At 48.2% G+C, this 26,121-nt stretch overlaps 1 protein-coding gene across 3 annotated transcripts in view; it reads left to right on the forward strand.

Annotated features, from left to right (window-relative positions):
* The first annotated feature begins 2,780 nt into the window (after nt 1-2,780).
* The window catches only part of HUNK (hormonally up-regulated Neu-associated kinase), a 135,772-nt gene continuing 112,431 nt past the window's right edge, over nt 2,781-26,121 (forward strand). Inside the window, exon 1 of one of the 3 annotated variants that reach the window (XM_016938406.4) lies at nt 2,781-3,791. Coding sequence is in view for 2 of the 3 variants with exons in the window: in XM_009440335.5 (XP_009438610.2) it covers nt 9,093-9,353 (261 nt within the window). In the remaining variant the exon portion in view is untranslated. 3 annotated transcript variants of the gene reach the window in all.

Here is a 26,121-nt window from a genome sequence, read left to right on the forward strand (position 1 = left end):
CATCAGGTTCTAAGGCTGGGTGGGCCCTGCAGTATCCAAGGCAAGACAGAAGTTCTGCATCCATGATCAAATATATCAGCAGGGCCTGAAGGCCCAAGCCAGCTACACTGGCAGCTAGCTCAGAATTCCAGAGCCCCCACCACTGTTGCACCAAGGGTACTCCCTCAACTCATACCTACAGCCACATTTGGAAGGGGAAATCCTTATGATCCACAGATGGAGGAAGAAAAAGTGAGCTTGGATCTTGGATGGCAAATGTGGACAAAAATGGACAGTGACTGCACTACGGCTGTACTCAGGATGGGCCGGAAAGGCAACATCAAGGGGAAACCCTGATGGGTGGAGCTTCATTGGTGCACCAGGTCATCTACTTGGTTTAGATAAAGAATACCTATCTTCCCCCTTCCCTCCCTCCTTCCCTCCCTCCCTCCCTGCCTTGTTTCCCCTTCCTTCCTTCCTTCCTTCCCTTCTCCTCCTCCTTCTTCTTGTTCATCATCTACTGATCAATGTGTCTATTGATCTATTTTCTATTAATCACCTATCTATATAGGTGTCATCTATCTCTCTATCTCTTTATCCATATCTATTAATTATTTATCATCCATTGGTCATTCATTATGTATCTGTCATGTATCATCCTTCTATCTATTGAATCTATCATCTGTTTCTATCAATCATCTATTTATCATCTATTTATTGGTCTGTCTCTTTACTAATTATCTATTATTTGTTGGGCACAGTGACTCATGCCTGTAATCCCAGCACTTTGGGAGGCTGAGGAGGGAGGATGGCTTGAACTCAGCAGTTTGAGACCAGCCTGAGCAACATGGCGAAACCCCGCCTCTACAAAAAAAACAGGAAAAACATTAGCCGGGTGTCGTGGTGCATGCCTATAGTCCCAGCTGTTTGGGAGGCTGAGATGGGAGGATCTCTTGAGCCCAGGAGATAGAGGCTGCTGCAGTGAGCCATGATGGCACCACTGCACTCTAGCCTGGGCAACAGAGCGAGACCCTAGCTAAAAAATCTATCTATCTATCTATCTATCATCTATCATCTATCATCACTATCTATCTATCTATCTATCTATCTATCTATCATCTATCTATCTATCATCACTATCTTTCTACACACATGGACTTACTGGCAGTAGCAAATGGCTTGGGCAGTTGATCAGGGGCCTGGAAGGAGGGAAACTGGAAGGTGAGGGTTGAGGAGCAGGCCTAGAATAGTGGCACGCTCTGCATGGCAGTGGGCCCACAGCCTGCAGATGTGTGTATCACATGCTAATGCTCAGCAGAAAGCCTCCGCCACGGAATGAAAAAGCCCCGGACAAACTGGTCTTTTCACCCATTCACTGTTTGCTTTATTTTAAATGTATCGTTTTCAGATTTATGTCCCAGACACTTTTCGCTCTGATTTAAGAATGCCGTGCTAAGAACAATAACCAAAATAGCTTCTATTTTCGTAGCATATGCCCATAATTTGCCTCATTTTACCCTGGCAGCAGTCCTGGGACTTAGGAATGACAGGGAGAAGTTCTTCCTTTCCAGATGGAGAAAGCGGATGCGTAGAGACAGTAAGAGCCCTGCCCAGGGCCACGGAGGCAGCTCTGGCCTCCGGTCCTGCATCGTCTTCCCGGTTTCTTGGGCCCCTCTGGGCTGCGGAGGGAAAGCAGAGCCGAGTTGACCAGCAGGGGGCGCCAGCCTCTTTTTGTCTGCATCTGTCCACCTGGCTGTGCCAGGCAGGCTTCTGCAATCAGCCCGCGTGCCCAGTACTGTGACTGGTGAGTGGGCTCAGTTCCAGGGTGACCTCCGCCTCACTGCATCTCCACCTGCTGGCCACACCGTAGACCATGCTCTGTTGTATGTGCTCACTTCTAAGTATCCCCAGACCCCTCGCTGCTGCAGGCTCTACTCAATCCCTACTAAGAAATGGACAGGAGTCAGCACCCAGCGAGAGGCTGTAAATAAGCCTCAGCGCTAACAATAACCTTTCCCTCCCTGCCATAATACAAATGTGGAGCTTGTCATGGAGGCTCCTCTTTGAGGCATGAATATTGATCTTTTGCCGTATGTCTTTATGATGTGTGCTTTCTCCAGCAGGACCCGGTTTTGTTGCGTTTCTCCTTTCTGCCTTCTCATTTATTATGGTCGTCCTCTTCTGCAGCGAGAGACCCTGTGAATTATAAATTTAGTCAACCACAATGAATTTGTGTTGAGCACTCCCCAGGAGCCAGGCACCATGCATAGTGGACTTAACCAAAGTCCCAGCCCTCATGGAGCAGACATTCTAGGGAAGGAGCCAGACAAAAAGCAAAACGAAGAGGGAAATGATGTAATTTGTCAGATGGCAATAAGTGCCGTGAAGGAAAATAAAGCAGGGAAGGGGATAAGGAGGTGGGGTGCAGGGGAGTGGGGCGTAGCCCAGGGGAAATTTGCATCAGAGAGAAAAGGTCAGAGAAAAGGCCCACAGAGAAGGTAACATTTGAGCAAAGACCAGAAGATGGTGAGGAAGCCAGCTCTACAGATATTTCTTGGAATAATATTCCAAAAAAGTAAAAAGAGCCCGCTGGGGGAGTGGGTCCCACACACAGGTCAGTGTGGCTGGAGGGCAGTGAATAGGAGGAAGTGAGATCAGAGACATGATGAGATGAGGGAAGAGAGAAGAGAGATGAGCCCTGCAGGGTGGGATGCAGATTGTGCTGGGCCTGGCAGGGCCATAGGGATGATGTTGGTGTCAGTGTAAGATGGGAAGCCACTTTAGAATGAGACATGCATACAAGGGGGAATGGTCCAGATCAGTATGTATGATGGCCTTTTCCTATAGAATATTTAAAGTTCCATTCCTTCTCAATAGCCTCCATCAGGGATTTACAGGAAGAGACCACACATCAAGACGTCCTAAAGCCCTGGGCCCATCTGTAGTCGGGAGGTGGCAGGTACATTTTTCTTACTGAAATAGCCATTACATTCAGCTTTTGGAGACCGATGGAGGTACAACTGTGATGAGTCCCGTGAGAAGCCATCAGCATCTTGTTTGAAGAATGCACCTTTTTCTTCTTGAATATCAGCTCAGTGGCTGCTGGGAAGCAGCTGCAGGAGGTTGGCCTGGTGTCACCATCTGTACACCATCATGCTGCAGTGCCACAACCACACAAAGCTCAGCAACTCCTTCCTCTCCCACATGGACAGATGAAGAGTTGAGATGAAGCTCCGCATTGCCATTGCTGAACAGTGTGCATGGGTGTTGGGATACAAAGTCCCTCGCTTCATGGACATTAAATGAGAGAGAGAGAGAGAGAATAAACACATAAACAAGTGAATGCACATTCTTCTGTTAGCTAATGATGAATGACATGAAAAGTTGAGTGTGGCAATTAGCGACCCTGGGACAGTCTGCCTGATTTCTGATTTTCTGATTGAGAGAGCAGAGCCCTGAATGAAGCAAGAAACTTCAGCAATGTTGAAGAACTGTATTGTTGGCAGAGTGTCATGAACTGAATGTTTGTATCCCCCCGGCCCAAGTTCATACATTGCAGCTGTGACCTCTGATGTGATGGTATTTGGAGGTGAGACCTTTGGAAGGCATTTAGGCTTAATTGAGAGCATGAAAGTGGGACCCTCATGATCCGACTGGTGTCCTTATAAAAAGAAGAAGAGACCAGGGCTGTGTGTCTTTCTGCCATGAGAGCACATGGCGAGAGCACTCGTCTGTCAGCCGGGAGGACAGCCTTCATCAGGAGCTGAATCTGCTAGCACTTTCATTCTGGACTTCTCAGTCTCCATCATCATGTGAGTCAATTCCTTAGAGTAAATCTCTATATATGTATATCTGCTGGAACCTAAATCTTGGATTCCTCAGAACAATAAGAAAGAAATGTCTGGTGTTTAAGCTGCCCAGTCTAGGTGTTTTGTTATGGCAGTCTGAGCAGACAAAGACACAGAGGTAAAGCCTTTGAAGCAGGGAAGAGCTTGGTGTCTGGCTCCCAGGAGGTGACAGTGAAGAGGGGGGCAGGGCCATATCATGACAAAGTGCTTGGGGAATCTTTTCTGCAGGGGTCTGTTGAACAGCTTTTGAGTGCAGGGAAGTGATATGATCTGATTCCCTTTTTTTTTTTTTTTTTTTTTTGAGATGGAGTCTTGCTCTGTCGCCCAGGCTAGAGTGCAATGGCATGATCTTGGCTCACTGCAACCTCTGCCTCCGGGGTTCAAGCGATTCTCCCTGCCTCAGCCTCCCGAGTAGCTGGGATTACAGGTGCCTGCCACCACGCCCGGCTAATTTTTGTATTTTTAGTAGAGATGGGGTTCCGCCATGTTGGCCAGGCTGGTCTTGAACTCCTGACCTCAGGTGATCTTCCCTCCTTGGCCTCCTTAAGTGCTGGGATTACCGATTCCCATTTTGAAGAACTGGTTTTGGCTTTGGTGAAGCAAAGGATGCCACTTAGGAAGTGGGAGAAAGGGTCACAGGCGGGTATAGGATTTGCTGATGGGTTGGATATGAGGATCGAGAAGCAGAGGAAGCAAAGGATGACTGCTAAATTTTGGGGTGAATTTGGGTGAAGCCTTAGGAAAGAAGCATAGAGGGGTGTGTGTGTGGGTGCGTGTGTGTGTGTGTGTGTGTATCCCAAGTTAAATGTGAGTGAGATCCTATCAGACAGCCTGGCAGAGTTGAAGAGGGTTGACATAGGACTCTGGTTTCAGGGAAGAGATCCAACCTGGAGATTATGCCTTTGGATTCATCAGCTACCGGGGCAATTGTGCTGGTGGACCTCTGGGGCATTCTTGAGTGACTTCTCTTAGTTTATGATGATGATAGTAGTATTGATGGAAGGTGTGAAAGCCAAAGTTCACCTTGTACTTATAATGTGCCAGGCACTGATCTGAGTGCTTTGTGTGCACAATCTGATTGACTCCACACAATTCCTTAATATCCCATTTTTGCAGCTTAAGGAAACTGAAGCATCAAAAGGTAAGTGTCACGACTCATTTTTAGAGAAGCATTTCATTGTGGGGATGCTGGCAGCAGCGTACTCTGCAATAGCACACTGGGCTGCCTTTGCACACGAGTCTTTATGCCTGAGGAACCCTTTCTTCCTCAGCCATTGCACTGTGCACGTTCAACAGCTGGGTGTTGTGAAAGAATAATGCTGGACATGAACTCTGGGGACACGTGTTCAAGTCCAGTCTGTTATTTATGGGACACTTTGTTTTGGGAACATGAACATATAGAGTTCACAGGATGTCTTCCAGGCAAAGTTGATCCATGTCTGCCGTCTTTGCTTTGCCATCCGTTCCTTCTCCAGTTACCAGACTGCTTCTGCCAGCCTAACCCCTTCTAGCCAACTCTCATTTCCTGGCTGTGCCAGCCTGATTACTTCTAATTGTCTTTGACTGCTTCCAGCTGGGTGTAGAAGCTGGCGTTCTGTGGGAGCACAGAGGCAGTCTCCCAGCCATATGGGGCGAGGAGATGGGGAAGGAAAAGGGAAGGAAGGAAGCAGCTGGTACGAGTCAACTGAGAAAGCTTCCCGAGGCTTCACAGCCCACTGGGATTGGTCCTGTTTCTGAAAGGGTTAACTCATCCAAGTTAGAGAATGATCCATCTTCGACAAGACAAACAATTATATTTGTTGATCCCCAAAGGCAACCAACAATGCACCTAAAAATGCTTTTAGAAAGTCACTGGTAACTTCTCTCCCCCAGGACTTGATGGGGTCTTGCTCTCAGGAGCAGTAAAACCTCACTTGAGAATCAGTGAATGATTACTTTCATTCATTTATTCAACAGATATTTACTGAACAATGATCATGTCTCAGACACTGTGCTAGGTACTGTAGGGCAAATAATGAAATTAGACACAGCTCCTGTCCTCAATGAGTCTAAAAGAAAAGAAAGTCATAGATAATAAGTACTACAGGACATAAGAGGAATGTGAAATGACTATATGAACTAAGAGACAACAGAGGGAGATGGGCTTCTTGCAGCTTATTGGTTGGGGAGGGCTTCATGGGAAAGGGAACACCTGTGCTAGGTGGAAATGAGTTGGAGACAGCAGACTGTGGGCGGGCAACGCACAGGCAAAGGTGTGGCAGTAGGGAGGCCGGATCCCGGCCAGCACCACCCCCTACCCGGGAACTCCGGAACTCCGCAGGAGGATAAGGCTAGAAATTAGTTTGGGCTAATTAGCAGAGAATTTTCAAGGCTGCATTACTGTTGCATTAAATAATCAGATGCTTTCTGCACACTGAATATGAGGGCAATATATTGTGTACTAATCTGTTTTACATAAAGACATTTCTGGGGTGATTTCTTGTTAAACAGGCCATTTCAGAGACTAGGACTTGTAGTTCCAAAACCAGTTACAAAGGGGAGCACGGATAGGATTTGGACTTCTCTTTGGCATCCATCCCAGCTTATGGAATTAGCAGTGAACTTGAATCAAACCCAGGCAGCAGGCTTGAAAAAGATTTAATGGGCCTGGATTTTCTCTCTTCTTCACCCCTTTCCTGACCTCTACCCTGAGAGGATAATTAAAAGGAAAGAAAATCTCTATTTCATTGTAAATGTCATCCACCATTTTTATGAAACTTTTTTTTTTTAGACCATAAAAATACTTTGGGGAACAGTCTCTGAAATTTCCCTTAAACCTTAATAAATAAATCTCTAAATTTTCATAAAGAGTGCATGTCCTAACATTAAAAAAAATCATACTCTATTAACACAACATTGGATGGACTCCCAAACTGTTTCTGATGGAAGATTCAGAGCGGTTTTTTTTTTTTTTTTGAGAAGGAGTCTTGCTCTGTCGCCCAGGCTGGAGTGCAGTGGCAAGATTTCAGCTCACTGCAACCTTCGCCTCCTGGATTCAAGCAATTCTCTGCCTCAGCCTCCCGAGTAGCTGGGATTACAGGTGCCCGCCACCACGCCCGGCTAATTTTTGTATTTCTAGTAGAGACAGGGTTTCACCATCTTGGCCAGGCTGGTCTTGAACTCCTGACCTCGTGATCTACCCGCCTCGGCCTCCCAAAGTGCTAGGATTACAGGCGTGAGCCACCGCGACCAGCCTCAGAGTGGTTTTTACCCCAAAGTGAGCTCCATATTCCTCATTCTTTAGACAGTCGCTGGACATCTATTCTGCTGGCACCATGCTAGTTACCATTCCCCTCCCATGCAACTGTCCTCTTAAGATTTGATTACTGAATTAGAGATATTAAAAGGATTGAATGAACCTTACTGAAATAGTCAAGGCCGGTGGGAGCAAAGAAGTCCCTTCAGCACAGCAAGAAAAACATTTTAAGCTGTATCTTTAATATTGGTAAACTGGAACAATGAGACAGAACAACAGAAAACGCAGTATGTTCAGTCATAATAACTGAGGCTGGTGACTTGTAACAGGTAGGTGGATGAATATAGTAGCGTATTTAAAATTAGATGTATTGAAAGCAGGCGTTTCTCTGCGTCCCTCTTCAGATGGGTCAGCGAGCCCCCCAGACACTGGATTGATGACAGCTGTTGTTCCCCCCACCCCCCACCCCCAGTCTCAAAGCATTGCTATGGGTCGATGTCATACTTGTTTACTCAGGAATAAACAATGAAAGGAACTTTGTTAGGACCAAATCCTTCCTTTCAGCTCTGATGTTGCATGATCGGGGTGAAGTTTCCATCAAATGCGGGCACCTCAACAGGTAGCATTTTGTAAATGCCTCCTCCTACCTACCCTCCTCCTTCTCCCTCACAAGATTCTTCATTTTCGGTTTGAGAAGACGTTGGGGATCCTGGGAGAGGGTCCAGTGTCGTCAGGGCAGTTGCAATTGTTTATGCGATGAGCACGGTCACAGCGCTTGCAGAACAAAAGCATCGAAGAGAGGCGAGCGCCGGTCCACCTCCTGCAATCACAGGCATCATTTCAATGGAAGGCAAAGAAGGTGTAAGCTACAAGCAGAGGCAGCAAACGCCCTGGTTCCTACATTGCTGCTGCTACTATTACTGCTGTGGCTGCGCCTCCTCCAACACAGCCAACCAGGCTGCGTGCGAGCCCGGGCAGACGCCTGGCCGCCTCCCCACCCTTTCTTCCAGCCATCCATCTATCCTTCCACCCCAGGTCCAGGGGGCCCTACTGTGTGGCGGACTCAGGGCCGGGCACGCAACCCGACCCACAGTCTACGGAGTTCGAGAGCCTTCCCCCTTCCCCCCGCCCCGGGTGGGTGCGGCCAGTGGGGGATTTCACCGCCGAAAGGTCCAGAAAACCCAAGCCCAGAATCCGGGCAAGAGGCGCAGCCGGAGGCGGCCCGACCTGGGCGTCCCGGGAGCGCGCGCCTCCGAGGCCGCGCAGGGTCTCCCTGTCTGGCGCTCAGGTGGCTCCTCCGTCCACTCCGCCGCTCCCCTCCCCGGGCCCCCCCCTCTCCAGCGAGGGTCGAGTTTGACTGTGGCGCGCGGGGAAGGAGGGGCTACTAGGGATTTGAAAGTGCACGGGCTGCGGAGTGGAGCTCGCATCTGTTCCCGCCGCCCGCGAGCGGATTAAATTTCTGCAAATTCAAACTGAATGGGGCTTTCTTCTGCTGCCTTCCAGAGGGCGCCTGCAGCCCGCCGCGCGCTTCTCTCCGGCGGGAGCGGCCGCCCAGCGCACGGCTAGGAGCGATCGCGGGAGCCCGACCCAAGCCCGTGCGGGCCAGACGGCGGCGGCGAGGCGGAGGCTGCGGAGGCACCCGGGCTCCCGGACCCAGGCACCCGGACCCCGGGAACCAAGCGCCGCCGGACCGCGCCCCACCCCGCGCGCCCGAGCAGGGCGACTGTCATTAGCTTCCTGGACGGGACCCGGGGCGGGATCCTGGTGTCCTGAAAGGGGCCCGGGCGACCCTCCGAGGAAGAACTTTTGGGGGCGGGGTCCCCGGTCCCGCGTCCCCTGGGCAGCCGCTATTGTCTGCGCGCCTCGCTGGGCGGCGCGGGGGGCGTGATCGCGGCGGCCCCGGGCGCTGGGTGCGGAGACCCGGGCGGGGCTGGGCCCAGGGCGGCGTCGGGAGAAGCCGAAGAGCCTGGGGAGGAGGAGCTGCGAGCGCGGGAGACGAGCAGGAGCCGCGCGGGCCGCGGGCGAGCGCGATGCCGGCGGCGGCGGGGGACGGGCTCCTAGGGGAGCCGGCGGCGCCTGGGGGCGGCGGCGGCGCGGAGGACGCGGCCAGGCCCGCGGCGGCCTGCGAGGGAAGTTTCCTGCCTGCCTGGGTGAGCGGCGTGCCCCGCGAGCGGCTCCGCGACTTCCAGCACCACAAGCGCGTGGGCAACTACCTCATCGGCAGCAGGAAGCTGGGCGAGGGCTCCTTCGCCAAGGTGCGCGAGGGGCTGCACGTGCTGACCGGGGAGAAGGTGAGTCTCCCGGGCGCCGTGGGGCTGGGGCACAGGGGCGGTAGTCGGCGGCCAGGACCCCGCGGGGAGCACTGCACTGGGAGTCCCAGTGTGCAGTCCCGGGCCAAGCGCCTTCCCCCTCCGCCCGGCTTTCCTGTTGGGTTAAAACGCGCGCTCAGCATCTCGCAGCCTTTCCCGAAGGGCGGCCTGCGGTCCGCTGCCCGGGGGCTGGGGGCTTGGGAGGGGACGGCCTTGCCCCGGGAAGCGTCCCGCGCGGCCGTTCTGCTCGTGGAAGGGCGCCGCCTGGCGGACACTAGCGCGAGGGGCGGGATGGGGCCCCTCTGCCCTTCAGGCCGGCAGGGGCGGCGGATCCGTGGCGAGGCGGGAACCAGGGCTAGAGGAGGTGGGCTCTTATGTCGGGGGGCGGGGGGAGCAGGAAAGCTAACCGCCAGCCTCTGGGGGAGCTTAGAGTCTGATCCCCGTCCTGGGCTCTCGGAGGAGGTGGGAGAAGGCTGAGATCCTGCATTCCTTCCCACCTGTGGGCTCCGGCAGCTAGGGATTTTTTTTTGGCAGCTAGGGAATTTTTCGTGCTCAGAGGAGGGTTTTTGCCTCCGCCCTCCACTTGTCCATCCCTCAACCTGTGCTCCTCTCCATCCACTCAACCCTCCCACCCCTGCCCCCTCATCACCCACCATTCTCATCCCCGCCATTCTCATCCCCTTCTCTCCGTTCCCCCAGCTCCTCTGTGCCCTCCAGCCTCAGGGTGGGAGCTGCAGTGAAGACCCTGCTACTGGCAGGAACAGAGCTACAGATACCTCCCCCCAGAGACTGGGAGATACCTTCTTATCTTTCTAGAAGAGGGGAAAGGAAAGGGGACCTCCGCGAGACCGAAAGGGGCACCTCTCCAGCCTTGTTGGAAGTTAGATGGTTGTGAACCCTTGCCAGGCGAGGGGCAGGTAGATGGAAGGTGTAACTTAGAGCTGTGAGAAGAAACCCAAGAGCTGGTGACTCGCTTTTGAGGCCGGGTCACCCCAGGCTGGAGCTGCCCGAGCTCAGAGCCAATCCAGGCTGGAGCTGTCCCAAGCTCCTGTCATCTCGGGCTCAAGACTGCCCCCAGGCTGGGGGTGGCTCAAACCTGGAGGGGGACCAGCTCCTTTGTGTGGTCCGTGGGTCAGGGAGGCGTCAGCCGCAAGGAGGGAAGGCGGAGTTCACTTCCCAACCGAGCAGGTGGCCTGGGAGCCGAGCCCTCTGCCTTCCGACCTGGGGGCCTCTGCCCAGCCTGGGGCTGCCCTGTGAAACCCCTGGTCACAGGGCCAACCTGCCCTTCCTGCCTGTCTCTAGCCTCACCCCACCTGTAGTTCACTCCCCACCCCATTTCCCCTCTTTGTCTTGGGGCCTTTTGCCTGTGAATGCAGGTCTCCGTCACCCTTGTCATTTTCCCTGTGTTCCCTACAGCCGTTTTGAGTGAGGCACCGCTTTATTATGGGTATGTGGGGTTAGAGTGAGTAGTTTTTAGAGGTGCCTCCTGCCTGAATTCCCATGCAAAAAAGGAGCGTTCAGTATGAACTTGAGTAACTCTTCAAAGAAAAAGGAAAAACCTCCAAACCTCGTTCTAGTCCGCAGGGAGCGAGGCACACTTATACTCCTCGATTCGATTCGATTCGATTCGTAGTGAGCTGTCTGACTTCCACACTGCGGGTCCGTTTAGGGCGCGAGGATGCGGCTAATTAGAGTGAGCTCTCTTCTCCTGGCCCTGTGTAAATTCCTGTTGGCACTGGCGATGGAAGTTTATTTTCATTGGAAACGTATAGGATTCAGGCTGGTTGTGCATATTTCCTCTCTAAACATAACGGAAAGAAGCGAGTCTTTATGCTCACAACGTCATGGCAAACACTGCAAGTACATTCTTCTCGCCTGCCCTGGTGCACAGACTTCTTTTCTGGCTTCTCTCCACCTTGCTGTGTTGTGCTGTGCCTCTGGCTCTGTAGCAGCGCATTTTTGCACCATAGAACTCTTGGCTTTGGCTGAACTGCCTGGGGGTGGATTCAGAGCTCAGCCAGCGCTTGGGTTCTGGAGCTCTGTGCTGGGCCCACTGGGAACCCCGACATGCAGGGAATTCCTGCCCAAATAGGATTCACATGAAGAGACTCGCTGCTCCCCCAGGTGCCCACTCCCCTTTCCCTCCCATCTTACCTTTCTTGAATGATGAATCTCACTTCATTGTTGCAATGACAGGAGATGTTAATTGGATGTAAAATTATTCCCCATTGGTGGACTGCGGGTAAGGATGGTGGTTCTTTGGGTGGAGAAGGAGGCAGGGGAGAGGTGTCTGTGTTGAAGAACTTGGTTTTCCCGGGATGCTCCTCCCCAGCGGGGAGAATCAGTGCTCCAGGGATTGCGGGCATTGGGAGAAATCTGGATTTTAGTTCACTCAGTTGCTGGCTTTAAAGAAACAATGGTGTCATTCATAGCATTTATCTCCCAAATCCAGCACCTTTAATGCTTAACTAATAGATTCGGGTTTTAGCAGATCGTAGGGATTAAAATGGTTGTGTGTGTATGCTTGACTCTGAGAAAGATTGCTAAATTAAAATGAGTCCTCATCCCCACTCTAGTTTTGGGTGTTGCCTAATTAAGGCCAAAACAAAGATGACCACAGCCTCAGGCTATTTACAACCTGAAGTTCTTTTAAAAGGTGAGCTACTAAGATGATTTTGGCCTGGGGAAAGTTTCCTCCAGTGAGCAGAGCTGAGGAAAAGGAGGTCATTAAACCTCCAGTGTCCCACACTGTGGGTGACCCAGGGAGGCCTCTCTCCCTCATTAATTCTTCTTTTCTTGGGGTGTGTACATTTTGGATTTAGAATTTCACTTTTCTCCTGTCCTATCTTTTTATTTTTTTAATTTTTTGTAAAGACAGGGGTCTCACTGTGTTGCTCAGGCTGGTCTCCAACTCCTGGCCTCAAGTGATCCTCCCACCTTGGCCTCCCAAAGTGCTACGATTACAGATGTGAGCCACTGCACCTGGCCCATCCTTTTATAAAGGATCCATTCCACATTAGGAGGGGAATGAAGTCATTAATACTGTAGTGAGAAGTACTCCCAGCCCACGTGGAGCGAAAGGATTCAGGGCAGCTTGTCTTGGGAAATCAGTCCATGAAAAAGCTGAAAGAGGGCATAGGGAAACCGAAGTTGAGAGGGCACCCCAAGTTTGGCCTGCTTCATAGCTGCATTCTCAAACTGTGAGAATTAGTTTTGGGTGATTTGTGCTAAAATCTAGGGCATTGCTGGTTGAAGGCATTTGGTATGGGGGGGGGGGGTGTGTGTGTGTGTAGCGTGTTGTGTTTCGACTTGGTTACACTTCCAAAAAGCTTTGGGTGAAATCCTTCATGGTTTGCTGGGAATCACTGTCTGAGTCCAGATGACAAAGGGAGCCAGTTTTTCCCAACTTTCCTTTTAGGTTTCAATTTGATCTCATCAAGAGGCTCCTTTTGCCACCACTGCCTGTAGGACAATCTTTTGCCTGCTTTTCCTCTGAAGTTGTTTGTTTAGAAGCCATTTGAATCTAGATGGCTCTTTTACTGCTTGTAAAGGAAAGATGGCTTGCGGCTGAGACCTAATTGTGTCCTCCTTTGAGTTAATGCAATCTCTGTTAATCTGGCTTTAAAAATAAATAGTTCACTTGGCCATGTGAAACTCTTAATAGGTACCTTCACAGTCAGGGCTGAGTGTCTTTGACCAAAGTTGATGATTAGACCAGGGAAAATGATCACAAAACCAGATTCTGAAAAGTACCACTCTCTGGCTTTGAGACGAAGAGCAAAGCTGTTGAGCAACAGTATGGGGTAATGACTTTGAAACACCTGAAGTGGTTGTGCTTGCAGAGCCTGGTATTGATTTGTGATACCTATGAGAGGCATGGTCTCTGGCACATAACAGGTGCCCCCCGCCCTGGCCCCCAACCAGACAGAGTGACTTGGGGGCTGCTGCATGATCAGATAATATCATCTGTCGACAGAATAAGGAAAGTGACTTACAGAAAATTGAAGTGAGGTCCAGAAACAGGACAGACGTGGTGGCTCATGCCTGTAATCCCAGCACTTTGGGAGGCCAAGGTGGGTGGATCACTTGAGGTCAGGAGTTCTAGATCAGCCTGGCCAACATGGTGAAACCCTGTCTCTAATAAAAATGCAAAAATTAGGTGTGGTGGTGCATACCTGTAATCCCAGCTACTTTGGAGGCTGCAGCAGGAGAATCGCTTGAATGTGGGAGCTGGAGGTTGCAGTGAGCCTAGATCGTGCCACTGCACTCCAGCCTGGGTGACAGAATGAGACTCCATCTCAAAAAAAAAAAAAAAAAAAGAGTTTAAGATTTTAAATTTCCATAAACGTTAAACTTTAAATGAAGCAACTTAGAAACCACGTATAATGTTTCTAATACAGACATTATAAATAATGTTTCTAATACAGACATTATAAATAATGTTTGTAAGGAATCAGTAAAACAATGGTCCTTTATCATCAGCAATATATTTGGATAATTCCTTAGAAGTTTGGTTTAGTGGCTGGACGCGGTGGCTCATGCCTGTAATCCCAGCACTTTGGGAGGCCGAGGTGGGTGGATCATTTGAGGTCAGGAGTTTGAGACCAGCCTGGCCAACATGGAGAAACCCCATCTCTACTAAAAACACAAAAATTAGCTGGGTGTGGTGGTGCACACCTGTAGTCCCAGCTACTTGGGTGGCTGACACATGAGAATTGCTTGAACCCTGGTGATGGTTCGTGATACCTACGAGAGGCATGGTCTCTGGCACATGACAGGTTATTATGTTTTGTAAAAAATTGATAAAAGTTGAAAAAATATAGTTGGAAAAGCTGAATTGAGAAAAGAGTAGGTGTATCTCAGGTATTGAGCCAGTGTTGTAGGCAGGCAAACTACAGAACAAGAACAGACAGTCCATGCCACTGTTACCTTTTTTGTGATTGAGTCTCACTGAGATACAAAGTTGAGTACATAAAATGATTGGTTAAGCTGTTGAAATATCTTGTTCTAACCCTTGGTTAAAAAATAATAAGCCGGCTTGTCACTTCCATCGGAACTATTTTTAGGCTAAGAGTAAGGGTTGCCTGCTTACTAAGTTGCCAGTAATCATGCTTAGAGCATGACAGTGCCAGATACCTGGAGTGAAGGAGTTACTAAAAATACGATTTACTATGTTTTGCAGAGCAGGAAATATGACTAATTTTAGAGGTGGCCTTTTGGCAGATCTGTTTTTAGCAAGTATTTCTGAAACAAACAGGTGCTAAATCCTGTATTTTTGAAGTGCTGGAAGTTTAGGGGTAATCGCTCTGAGGAACAAGAAATGCTTAGAGAACTGGAAATTCCTATTAATCCTTGGCAGGGACTTCTTGGCAAGAAGGAGGCATTTGCAAAGCACCTGCTTGGTGAGCCCTGTGTGACAAGGCAGTGCCTGTAATTTCGAGGATTGCATTCTGCAGTTGCGGGCGGATTCTTTTGAACTTCCTGCCCTGCCTCATCTTTTTGAAGTACTTGTGAATGATGGAAATTGGCACGTAGGGCCTGGTTCCTAGTGTTCATTGATACAGGTCCCACGGACTTCAAAGGGTGCTTTGAGTCAGCGCAACAGTGCAGAAATGGTGCCCACGGAGAGGAGTACAACCCTACATTTTCTCTGCAGGTGTTGAGTCACGGCTATAGCTACCCGTGCATACCAATCCGACTCAGGTCTGTGAGACTATAGAATTCTGCATGCTGCCAGCTATTGGAGGTCAGCGCGGCAATCATCCGTCCCAGGGTTTATCTGCCCAGAAGGGGTGGGGAGTGGCAGCCGTGTGCCCCCGAAGAGAGGGACAGGTTGGGGTGTTCTCCATGGGAAGGAGGCTTGGGCACAGGGTTATCATTTGCCTTGGGACATATATTACCTCTGTCGATTATTTATGGTAACGGAGAGACCTGCTCTCTTGGCTAATTGAAACCCGTAGATAATCCCCAGGCCTTATGTTAGCTGATGGGTGAAACTTCTTTCTCTACTTAGCCCTGGTCTAAGTGCTGACCTGAATTGAATTTCACGCTTTCTGATAGGAGGTGCCATTGGGTGGTACGATGACCAGCAGGAAAGAGCTAGAAACACAGGGACTGAATAGTCCCCGAGCAGGGGGGATGCCTCTGTGAATTCGAGAGAGCTGTTCCCTCTCCTCCATCACCAGCACCAGCCCAGTGCTACAGTGTTTTACGGTTTTTTTCAGGGTGCCCCTCCCTTGCACATTCTTGTTAGATGCCTGCAGCAGCCCTGGTGGGGGGGTAACAGCCAGCTTGCTGGTGTTCTTGCCTGCCTTGATTACGTAGAAGGGTGCCCTGAGTAGATCTTCTCTCTGACATTCTCTATGAGTTTGCTGGGATGCTTCTAACAAATTACCACACACTGTATGGCTTCAACAACGGAAATTTATTCTGTCACAGTTCTGGAGGCTAGGATCCAAAACCAAGGTGTTGGCAGGGCCATGCTCCCTCTGCAGCCACAGGGAGAATCCTTCCTTGCCTCTTACTAGCTTCCGGTGGTGGCCAGCACTCTTTGGCATTTTCTGGCTTATGACTGCAGCGCTCTGTCTCTGCGTCTGTCTTCACACAGTGTTCCTCCCTCTGAGTGTCTCTTCTGTCTCTTAATCTTTTCCTATGTCTCTTTATAAGGACACCAGTCATGGGATGTAGGTCTACCCTAATCCAGTATTGCCTCATTTTAACTCGATGACATCTATAAAGTCCCTATTTCCAAAGAAGATCATATCCACAGGTACCAACGGGACTTGAAGGTATCTTTTGGGGGAGCATAGTTCAAGCCCCAGCACCTTTTTAGACTGTCAGTATTGGGCTGTGGCGAGCGGATCTTGGGAAGGAGATGAATGTGCTTTTAGGGATTACTCTCAGAACTGACCTCTGCAAGGGAAGGGGCAAAGCAGCACTGGGCAGAGGGAGAAGCTGGGCTCCAATACCGCTCTCAGCCAAAGCCCCCACCCATGCCGTGGTGAGTGCTGGAGCTGAGCTGGCCCTTCAGAGCTGACCAACTTGGGTTGAGAGGACTGGGATTTGTATTTCCGCATCAGCCAGTCCTTGATGGGGGCTGCCCAGGCAAGGGGCATGGCCTCGTACAGGACAGTTGCTGAGGGCAGTTCCTGGGGAGAGCTCACAGCTGAGAGCCTGCAGCTGGGGGAGTCAATTCTTTAGCACTGATGTGGAATCTGGGGGTGCAGCCCAGCATTTGCTGTTTACTGAAAGAGACAGGGTCAGAGTCCAGGGCTTTTCATCTGAGTCCATACCATATGGACCATAGACAACGCGGGCATCTTTTCCATGCCCATTTTGGATATGAGTGGTCATCATTTCCATGTGTTGGTATCAAGTCCTCTCATCTCGTTACCTTGAAATATACAAAGTATGGCCAGGCGTGGTGGCTCACGCATGTAATCCCAGCACTTTGGGAGGCCGAGGAAGGCAGATCACCTGAAGTCAGGAGTTTGAGACCAGCCTGGCCAACATGGTGAAACCCTGTCTCTACTAAAAATACAAAAAAATTAGCCAAGTGTGTGTTCCTGTAATCCCAGCTACTCGGGAGGCTGAGGCAGGAGAGTCGCTTGAACCAAGGAGGTGGAGGTTGCAGTGAGCCGAGATTGTGCCACTGCACTCCAGCCTGGGTAACAAGAGCAAAAACTCCATAACAACAGCAGCAACAACAACAACAATAACAGCAACAACAACAACAACAAAGAAATATACAAATTATTGCTGCTAAGTATAGTCCCCGTAGCAAACATTAGCATTTAGTCCTTCTATCTATGTATATTTGTACCCACGAACCAGCTTCTGTTCAGCCTGCCCTACCTTGCTGCTCGACTGTGGTCTCTCTCCCTGCAATGAGGGAGCAGCCGGCGTGGCATCTCATTAGCAGATTCTATGTGCCACACGCTGGGAAATTTTCTGGCCTCACATTTCTCTTAGGTTAGAATCATCAGGGCTCTGTTGTGTTTCTCAGTACTTACAAGATTGAAAGCTCACTTTATATGCTCTATGGGTTTTTTCCTGAGAACTCTGGGGCAACTGAGTGTTGGGCCAAGTTGTGGGCCAGCATGCCTACTTCAGAGACAGCTCTTTCCTGGGAAGAGACCCCCTCTCCCCCATCACTCGTGAGTGGTGGGAAAAGTTGTTGAAGGAGTTGTGGGAATTTGGGTTTTTGATGAGTAGAGTAACAGTTTGGGACATTCTCATGGACGAAAAAAACTACTCAGGGTAGAGCCATCTGTTAACATCCTCTTAGCACTCTTACGGTGGCCACTCTGCCCTAGCTATGCAACTTCTAATCACTGGGTTCTTTTTGGTTTTTAATCATCTTTGTGTTTTCAAGATGCATTTGGTTAAGTTTTGGAATTGGTAATACAGACACATGGTCTGAAATTCAAAGGTTCTGAGAGGGTTTGCAGTGAGAGGTAACTGCTTCTTATCTGGGCTCTTCAGTTCCTGGATCTTCTCGTGAGAGGTCACTCCTCCTTCTAGTCCTTGTGTATCCCTCCAGAGATACCCTATATGCATAGAGACCCACATACATATTTGTAAATGCGTAGGTAGGGGCAGATTTTTCTTCTTTATTGATACATAATATTTTACATATTGTGAGTGTTCAATGCATGGAGTGTGTAATGATCAAGCCAGAGTATCGGTGTGTCCATCACCTAAGTATTCATTTCCACGGGTTGGTATTATATCAACTCCTCTGTTCTAGTTACCTTGAAATATACAAAGTATTGCTGCTAAGTATAGTCACCCTAACAGACATTAGAATTTAGTTCTTCTATCTATGTATGTTTGTACCCATGAACCAGCTTCTCTTCATCCATCCCTCCCACCCACCAGGGCAGATGTATTTTTAAACTGTACATGCTGTTCATTATCTTGCTTTTTCACTTAGCAATATGTCTTGAGCATTCTTCCCCATGACTACTACAGAATTGCCTCACTCTTTATGTTAATTAGTTATTGCATAGTAGTCATTGTGTGGAAGCATCATGTTGACTTAACCATCCCTTGTTGATGGACATTTAAGGAGTACATAATTTTTTTTTTGTTATTCTCAAACCATACTTCAGTAAATATCCATGACCATTTGTCACTTTGTAAATGTGACCCCTCAGTGTATCTGAGGGGTAAATTCCTAGTCTTAGGCCAAAAGGTATGTCTGTTTTAACTGTTGATAAGTATTGCCAAATTGCCTGCCATAGAGGTTGGCAATTTATAATCACATTGATAACCCTTATAATTTATAAGGGTTCCCAACTTATAACCACACCCATCTGGTATGGGAGTGTTTGCTTTTCCACATGTCAGCCAACAGGGTACTCATTTTGATCTTTGCCAATCGAGTGTATTAAACATGGTATCTTGTCTTATTTATTGTTTCTCTTATTTACATGGGAGTTGAGTATATTTTCATACCTTCTCAACTGTTTGTACTACATTTCTGTTCATTGTTCATGTCCATTTGCCAATTTTCTTTTGGGGTTTTGGCCTTTTTCTTATTGATTTATAGGAGCTCTTTATATATTAAGGAAATTAGTCATCTTTGAGTGATATATTTTGCAGGGTCTACCACCTTCCCTCACTCCCCATTATTCTTTCTCTTTTTCTTTGTGGTTCTTGCCATTTGCAGAAGTTATTTCTTGGGAGTTCATGAACTAGAGAAGGATAATTGATAAGTTTTGGAGGTCTATGGGGCCCTATCAATTGTGTGCATGTAAACATATTTCTGAGGAGAGGGTCCATGGGTTTCGTCATATTCTAAATGGAGTTATTTACCTCTAAAATATTAAGAGCCACTGCTTTGTTGCCCATCCTTATTGGCTCTGCTGACTAAATGGAAGTCTGCAGATTACTGGGCTGAGGGTTTGGGTCACCTTGGTTTGTTAACACCGGTGCCAGTTGGGCTACAGTTGTAGATTATACACACTCAGGCTAGGCAGGTTGGTTCTGCAACCATGACCCTGGAGTAAGCACCCTTGATTCTGCCCCGACCCTTACCATGCCTGGGTTGCAAGGGAGAGGCATGATACTGTGTGGGATGGTCTTTGGAAATCTTTGACTCTTGCTGGTTTAAGTAAGACAACTGTGAGTCCATGTCCCATCATCTCTTCATGGGAAAGGTGGTACCATTTATGGTGGATGGTTGCTATGATCAGAATGTTTGTGTCCCCCAAAATTCTTTTGTTGAAATTCAAACCTCCAGTGTGATGGTATTTGGAGATGGGGCCTTTGGGAGGTGATGAGATCTACCCTCATGAATGGGATTAGTGCCCTTATAAAAGGTGCCTGACTGAGGTTGTAGTGAAAAAATAAAAAAATAAAAAAGGCCAGGCATGGTGGCTCACACCTGTAATCCCAGACTTTGGGAGGCCGAGGTGGGTGGATCACTTGAGGTCAGGAGCTTGACACCAGCCTGACCAACATGGTGAAACCCCATCTCTACTGAAAATACAAAAATTAGCCAGGCGTGGTGGTGGGCACCTGTAATCCCAGCTACTTGGGAGGCTGAGGCAGGAGAATCACTTGAACCTGGGAGGTGGAGGTTGCAGTGAGCCAAGATCATGACATTGCACTCTCGCCTGGGTGACAAGAGCAAAACTCTGTCTCAAAAAAATAAATAAATAAATAAAGGGTGCCTAAAGGAGCTTGTTTGTCCTTCCACCATATGAGGACTCAGTGAAAAGGTGCCATTTCTATGAGCCAGAAAACACGCCCTCATCAGACACTGGATCTGCCGGTGTGTTAGGCTTAGACTTCACAGCCTCCAGAACTGTGAGAAAGACACGTCTGTTCTTTTTGTTTTCTTTTTTTTGATGGAGTGTCACTCTTTGTCGGCCAGGCTGGAGTGCAATGGCACCCTCTTGGCTCACTGCAACCTCCGCCTTCTGGGTCAAGTGATTCTCCTGTCTCAGCCTCCCGAGTAGCTGGGACTACAGGTGCGTGCCACCACACCCGGCTAATTTTTGTATTTTTAGTAGAGACGGGGTTTTGCCTTGTTGGTCAGGCTGGTCTTGAACTCCTGACCTGAGGTGATCCACCCGCCTCGGCCTCCCAAAGTGCTGGGATTACAGGCACGAGTCATTGCGCCTGGCCAAATTGTCTGTTCTTTATAAGGCATCCAGTCTATGGTATTATGGTATTATGTTACACCAGCCCAAGCTGACTAAGACAGTGGTTGAGAAGAAAGAGAAAGGGGGAATATCGAGGGAAATGAAAACCTTTCAAGGAGCAAGAGCCATTACGTAACTTGGACATAAAATGCACTAAGACAGGTATTAGTACATTAATGCGTGTGTGTGACAGTGCATGCACCTTGGCACTCTTCGAGGGGCTCTGTCTATTTGAGATGCCCTCTGAGGAGCAGCCTTGGTGGGGCCGACAGGCGGGCCCTGCTGTTGGAATTCCTGTGGCCTCGGCCTGACGACCGTCTCTGAATGCCCTGTCCCCTGTCACTCTCTGCCCCTTCACTCTGCTTTGTCCCTCCTCACCACCTGGAGTGGTTTGCTAGAGCTGCCATAAGACAGCACCACAGACCCGGGGGCTGGAATAGCAAGGCCTTACTGTCTCTCATTCTGGAGGCTGGAAGTCCAAAATCAAGGTGTTGGCAGGGTGGGTCCTTCTGAGGCTTGTGCAGGATGGATCTGTTCCATGCCCCTGTCCTTGGCTTATCCATGGCTGTCTTCTTCCTGTGTCTCTTTACATCGTCTGCCCTCCACGTGTGTCTGTCTCTCTGTCCAAATGTTCCCTTTTTTATTTTTTTATTTTTTTGAGACAGAGACTTGCTCTGTTGCCCAGGCTGTTGTGTAGTGGCACAATCTTGGCTCACTGCAATCTCCGCCTCCCAGGTTCAAGCAATTTTCCTGCCTCAGCCTCCTGAGTAGCTGGGATGACAGGCGCGTGCCACCATACCCACCTAATTTTTGTATTTTTAGTAAAGACCATTTCACCACGTTGGTCAAGTTGGTCTTGAACTCCTGACCTCGTGATCCACCCGTCTCAGCCTCCCAAAATGCTGGGATTACAGACTATAGACGTGAGCCACCACGCTTGGCCTATGTTCCCTTTTGATAAGGACACCAGTTCAAATTGGATCAGGGCCCACCTTAATGACCTCACTTTAACTTGATTACTTCTCTAAAGACCTCATATTCAGGGGGCTAGGCGCAGTGGCTCACGCCTATAATCTTAGCTCTTTGGGAAGCTGAGGCAGGCAGATCACCTGAGGTCAGGAGTTTGAGACCAGTCTGGCCAACACAGTGAAACCCTGTCTCTATGAAAAATACAAAAATTATCTGGGTGTGGTGCTGCACACCTGTAAATCCAGCTACTCGGGAGGCTGAGGCATGAGAATCACATGAACCTGGCTGGGAGGCGGACGTTGCAGTGAGCCAAGATTGCGCCGTTGTACTCCAAACTGGGAGACAGAATGAGACTGTCTCAAAAAAAAAAAAAAAAAAAAAAGACCCCTCATATTCAAATAAAGTACTGAGGTACTGCGGTTAGGACTCCAACAGATGAATTCTGGGGGGACATAATTAAACCTTTAACATCACCTGATCCCATGGAATATATTTAGAGTTGATGTGTTTGTCTCCCCACTAGAGTGTAAGCCCCATGAGGAAGAGACCACTGCTCTATTCCCCGTGCCAAGAATAGTTTCTGGTACAGAGAATATGCTCAGAAAATACTTTTTTTTTTTTTTGAGACAGTTCCACTCTTGTTGCCCAGGCTGGATCTTGGCTCACTGCAACCTCCGCCTCCCGGGTTCAAGCGATTCTCCTGCTTCAGCCTCTCGAGTAGCTGAGATTACAGGTGCACACCACCACGCCCAGCTAATTTTTGTATTTTTAGTAGAGACGGAGTCAGGCTGGTCAGGCTGGTCTCGAACTCCTGACCTCAGGTGATCCACCTGCCTTGGCCTCCCAAAGTGCTGGGTGGCATGAGCCACTGCGCCTGGCCAGAAAATATTTTATGAATGGATCCAAGCATGGTTTGATCTTCCCAAGACATGTGGACAGCCTTCTAGGGGGTAATGTCCAAGTTGGCAGGCTCTGATTCGGCAAGCGCTGTATGTTTCTCTCATTCCTTGCTGCTCTGGGTGTGCCTGTCTGGATAATGACTATGTTGAATGGGTTGTCTGGCTGGTGCTCTGTAGAAAAATCCTGGCCCCTGAACAGCTGTGCTTTCTGCAGGGATTTAGTTAGGCACGTAGGTATCTGAGTGACAGGTGACTAACCAGAACCAGACAGTATTTTGCAGTGTCAGGGGACTGCTAATGGACCCTCGCTCTTTCCTGAGAAAATGTAGCAACACTGCAACAGATGGGAGAAGTTGCTATTTGCAAACATACATTTTATTTTGGATGTTTCCCATGGAGATATATGTAGGTTTGGAGTCTGTCTCTTTGACTGTAATTTTTTCATAAGTTTATTAGTCTCCTAAGCCACATTCCTGCCAAAACATTTTGCAATCCTGCTTGCTTCTCTTGCCCATTTTCTGAGCCATTTGATTCATTCTGGGCTCCCTCCCTGCATCACCACTGCCATTTTAGTCCTCTTTTTGAGTTCTTGTTGTCTTATGTTCAACCCCAAGGCTTTTTGGTAAGTCGTCAGGCCATCTTTCTGCCTTTCTTCAGACGCTCTTGTACGTGACGCTCCTCTCTTTGTCACCATCGGCTCTTTGCCAGGGCTCTGTGTGTAGCAACTTGAAAGCGTGCAGCAGTAGTGGGTGACCCGTGAACACAGAGCATGGTGCTAAGAGATAAAGGAACAGTGGATGTTGTAACCGCCTTCAGGGAGCCTCGCCAGCTCTGTTTAGGGATGATAGAATGAAGTTTGGATTCTTAGCGATTCCCTTGTCTACCTGGAGCAGAACACGGGTAGGCAGGTTATGATTGCATAACCTTCCAAATCAGTAAAAACCTGCAGGAAAGAAATGGGTACATGGTTTTTGCTTTGATCATGAGGAGGTCATACTGATCATGAAAATAATGAACATTTGTGGATCTCGTACCATCTGCTGGGCCATGTCTTGGATGCTTTGCTGCATAAGACAACTTACTCTTCATAGTAGCCTTTTGTGGTAGGTACTGTTGTCCTGATTTTGCAGATTGAGATGACCAGAATCTTGGTTTGCCCAGGACTCTCTTAAGTTTAATGTAGGAAGTCTTGGATTTGAGGAAGCCCCTCAGATAATGCCAAAACCACATTCACCCAGGAAAATATTTCATCAGAGTGTTTGGAGTCCAAACTGCAGGTTTCCAAATAACAGTATTAATAAGCAGCCAATCAGGTCATGAATGAGTGAAGAAGTAAAGCCCAAAGCCCTGGGCATTACTGGGATGCTTTTGTGGGTAATAATAATGTCCCTGTGTGCTCCCAGGGACTGCGGGGTGCTTTTCTCACATATGTAGTACAGGTCTACCATCTTTATGGGTTCACATGAGATGAGGAGCTTGAGCTATTAATAATATGTGTGTTAGGCTGGACGCAGTGGCTCACGCCTGTATTCCCAGCACTTTGGGAGGCCGAGGCGGGCAGATCGCTTGAGGTCGGGAGTTTGAGACCAGACTGACCAACATGGTGAAACCCTGTTTCTACTGAAAATACAAAATTAGCCAGGCGTGCATGGTGGCGCATGCCTGTAATCCCAGCCACTCGGGAGGCTGAGGCAGGAGAATCGCTTGAACCCAGGAGGCGGAGGTTATGGTGAGCCGAGATTGTGCCATTGTACTCCAGCCTGGGCAACAAGAGTGAAACTCCATCTCAAAACAAAAACAAAAACAAACAAACAAACAAATGCAAAAAAAAAAGGGGGGTTGTATGTGCACACACAAATGTATATGTGTATATATATAAATGCATATACACAGATGTATATGTGTATTATATATAACATTAAATATAAATTATATAATACTATGCTAAATACATACACCTTTTTGTTAGCAGACTTCCTCAATGAAGGAAGCAGTGGGGACTGGTAGCTCTCTGAGTAGCTCTGGTTAGCATCAGTCTAACTCTAGTAGTACTTCTCTTTTGCGCTGGGGGCTGAAAAATCTACTGGAGGGGAGAGAGGTTTTTGAATCACATCGTGAAGCTGGAAGTGCATTCTTATGTCACACAGTGAACAGTCCCTTCCAGTCTCCTCGTTAAACCATCCTCCTACGAGAATGAACACAGATTACTTATTAAAAACAAAACAAAATACCCAGTGCTTTTGCCTTATTATGCTGACGATTTGGAGACAGACCAGCTTTCCCAAGCCATTGCTTAGTCCCCGGTTGGGCTGAGAAAGGACACGAGAGGCAAATGGAATGAGGAAGTGCCTCAGGTGAAAAGGAAGCTTAGGGAAAGTTAGCTGTGGAGTCTGAGATCAGAATATTTTAACATTTTATCTGAGCCCTACTTTAGTGAAACCAAATGGATAAAGATAAGTGTTATCACTTATATAATCTGGTTTTTAGTTGGAATTACTGCTGCTCTGATGTAGCTTTCTCAGTGCATTCTTGATTCCAGGTTAAAAATTTAATTAGAGAAACTAGTCGATGACTCAGTTCTCAGTTGAACATTTACATTTAATAATACTAGTAAAGAACACTTGTTTTGAAAACACATCTCCAGGTTTTCATAGTGTCATTCCCATAGGGTGACATTTTATTCTATTAAAAGCTAACATTTGTGAGAAGTAGTTGCAATTTCAAGGCCAATTTGACATAATAAAACTTGAATTTCTCTCTGGAGGGAAGGTGCTGGATGGCTATTTTACTCCCACCTGATTTATTACTCTGAGATGCTTTTTCCAAGATCAAGAATGAGCTTTTTATCATAAAGGCCATTAAAGCAGCTGAGAAAGTACCTGCGAATGTGCAGGGTAACAGATAGTTTCTTTCCAGTCTTCAGACTGAGAATTATGTCCTCCAGATTTCAAAGGGACATATTACTCAACAGTGCATTTATTTTTAAAAAGTCTAATATAAATCAGTGTTTTTTCTATGATCAACTATAAATATTTTTAAAATAATATATTTTTAAGTATTTTTGACCAAGCATTAAGAATTTTAAAATTCTTTAAATCAGTTAAGTCACAGGTATATTCCAGAATAGTTGAGATTTTTAACAGATCAAAAGAAATCTTGGGCTCATATTTGATAGTTGCCATCTAAATCATGGCCACTTATACATACTTTTTTATTGTCAACTTTGCCACTTGTTACTATACTAATCACATTGCATTATCCATTCTCTCTGTTTTAGATACCTTTTTTTTTTTTTGAGACAGAGTCTCGCTCTGTTGCTCAGGCTGGAGTGCAACGGCACAGTCTCGGCTCACTGCAACCTCTGTCTCCCGGGTTCAAGCGATTCTCCTGCATCAGGCTTCCAAGTAGCTGGTATTACAGGCACCCACCTCCGTGCCCAGCTAATTTTTGTATTTTTAGTAGAGACGGGATTTCACCATGTTGGTCAGGCTGGTCTCGAACTCCTGACCTCAGGTGATCCACTCTGCCTTGGCCTCCCAAAGTGCTGGGATTACAGGCATGAGCCACCGCGCCTGGCCGGTAAATATTCTTTTAAAGTTTGATTTTTGGTGATGCATAGCATTCCATTATTTGGAGTTGCTGTAATTTTTAAATCCAGTTCCCAATTGTTGGACATTGAGGTTGTTACAAAATTTTCCCTGGATACATGATACTGCTGTTGCTATCCTT

Source organism: Pan troglodytes, chromosome 22 (genome assembly GCF_028858775.2).
Source record: "Pan troglodytes isolate AG18354 chromosome 22, NHGRI_mPanTro3-v2.0_pri, whole genome shotgun sequence".
In the NCBI taxonomy this organism is placed as follows: Eukaryota; Metazoa; Chordata; class Mammalia; order Primates; family Hominidae; genus Pan; species Pan troglodytes.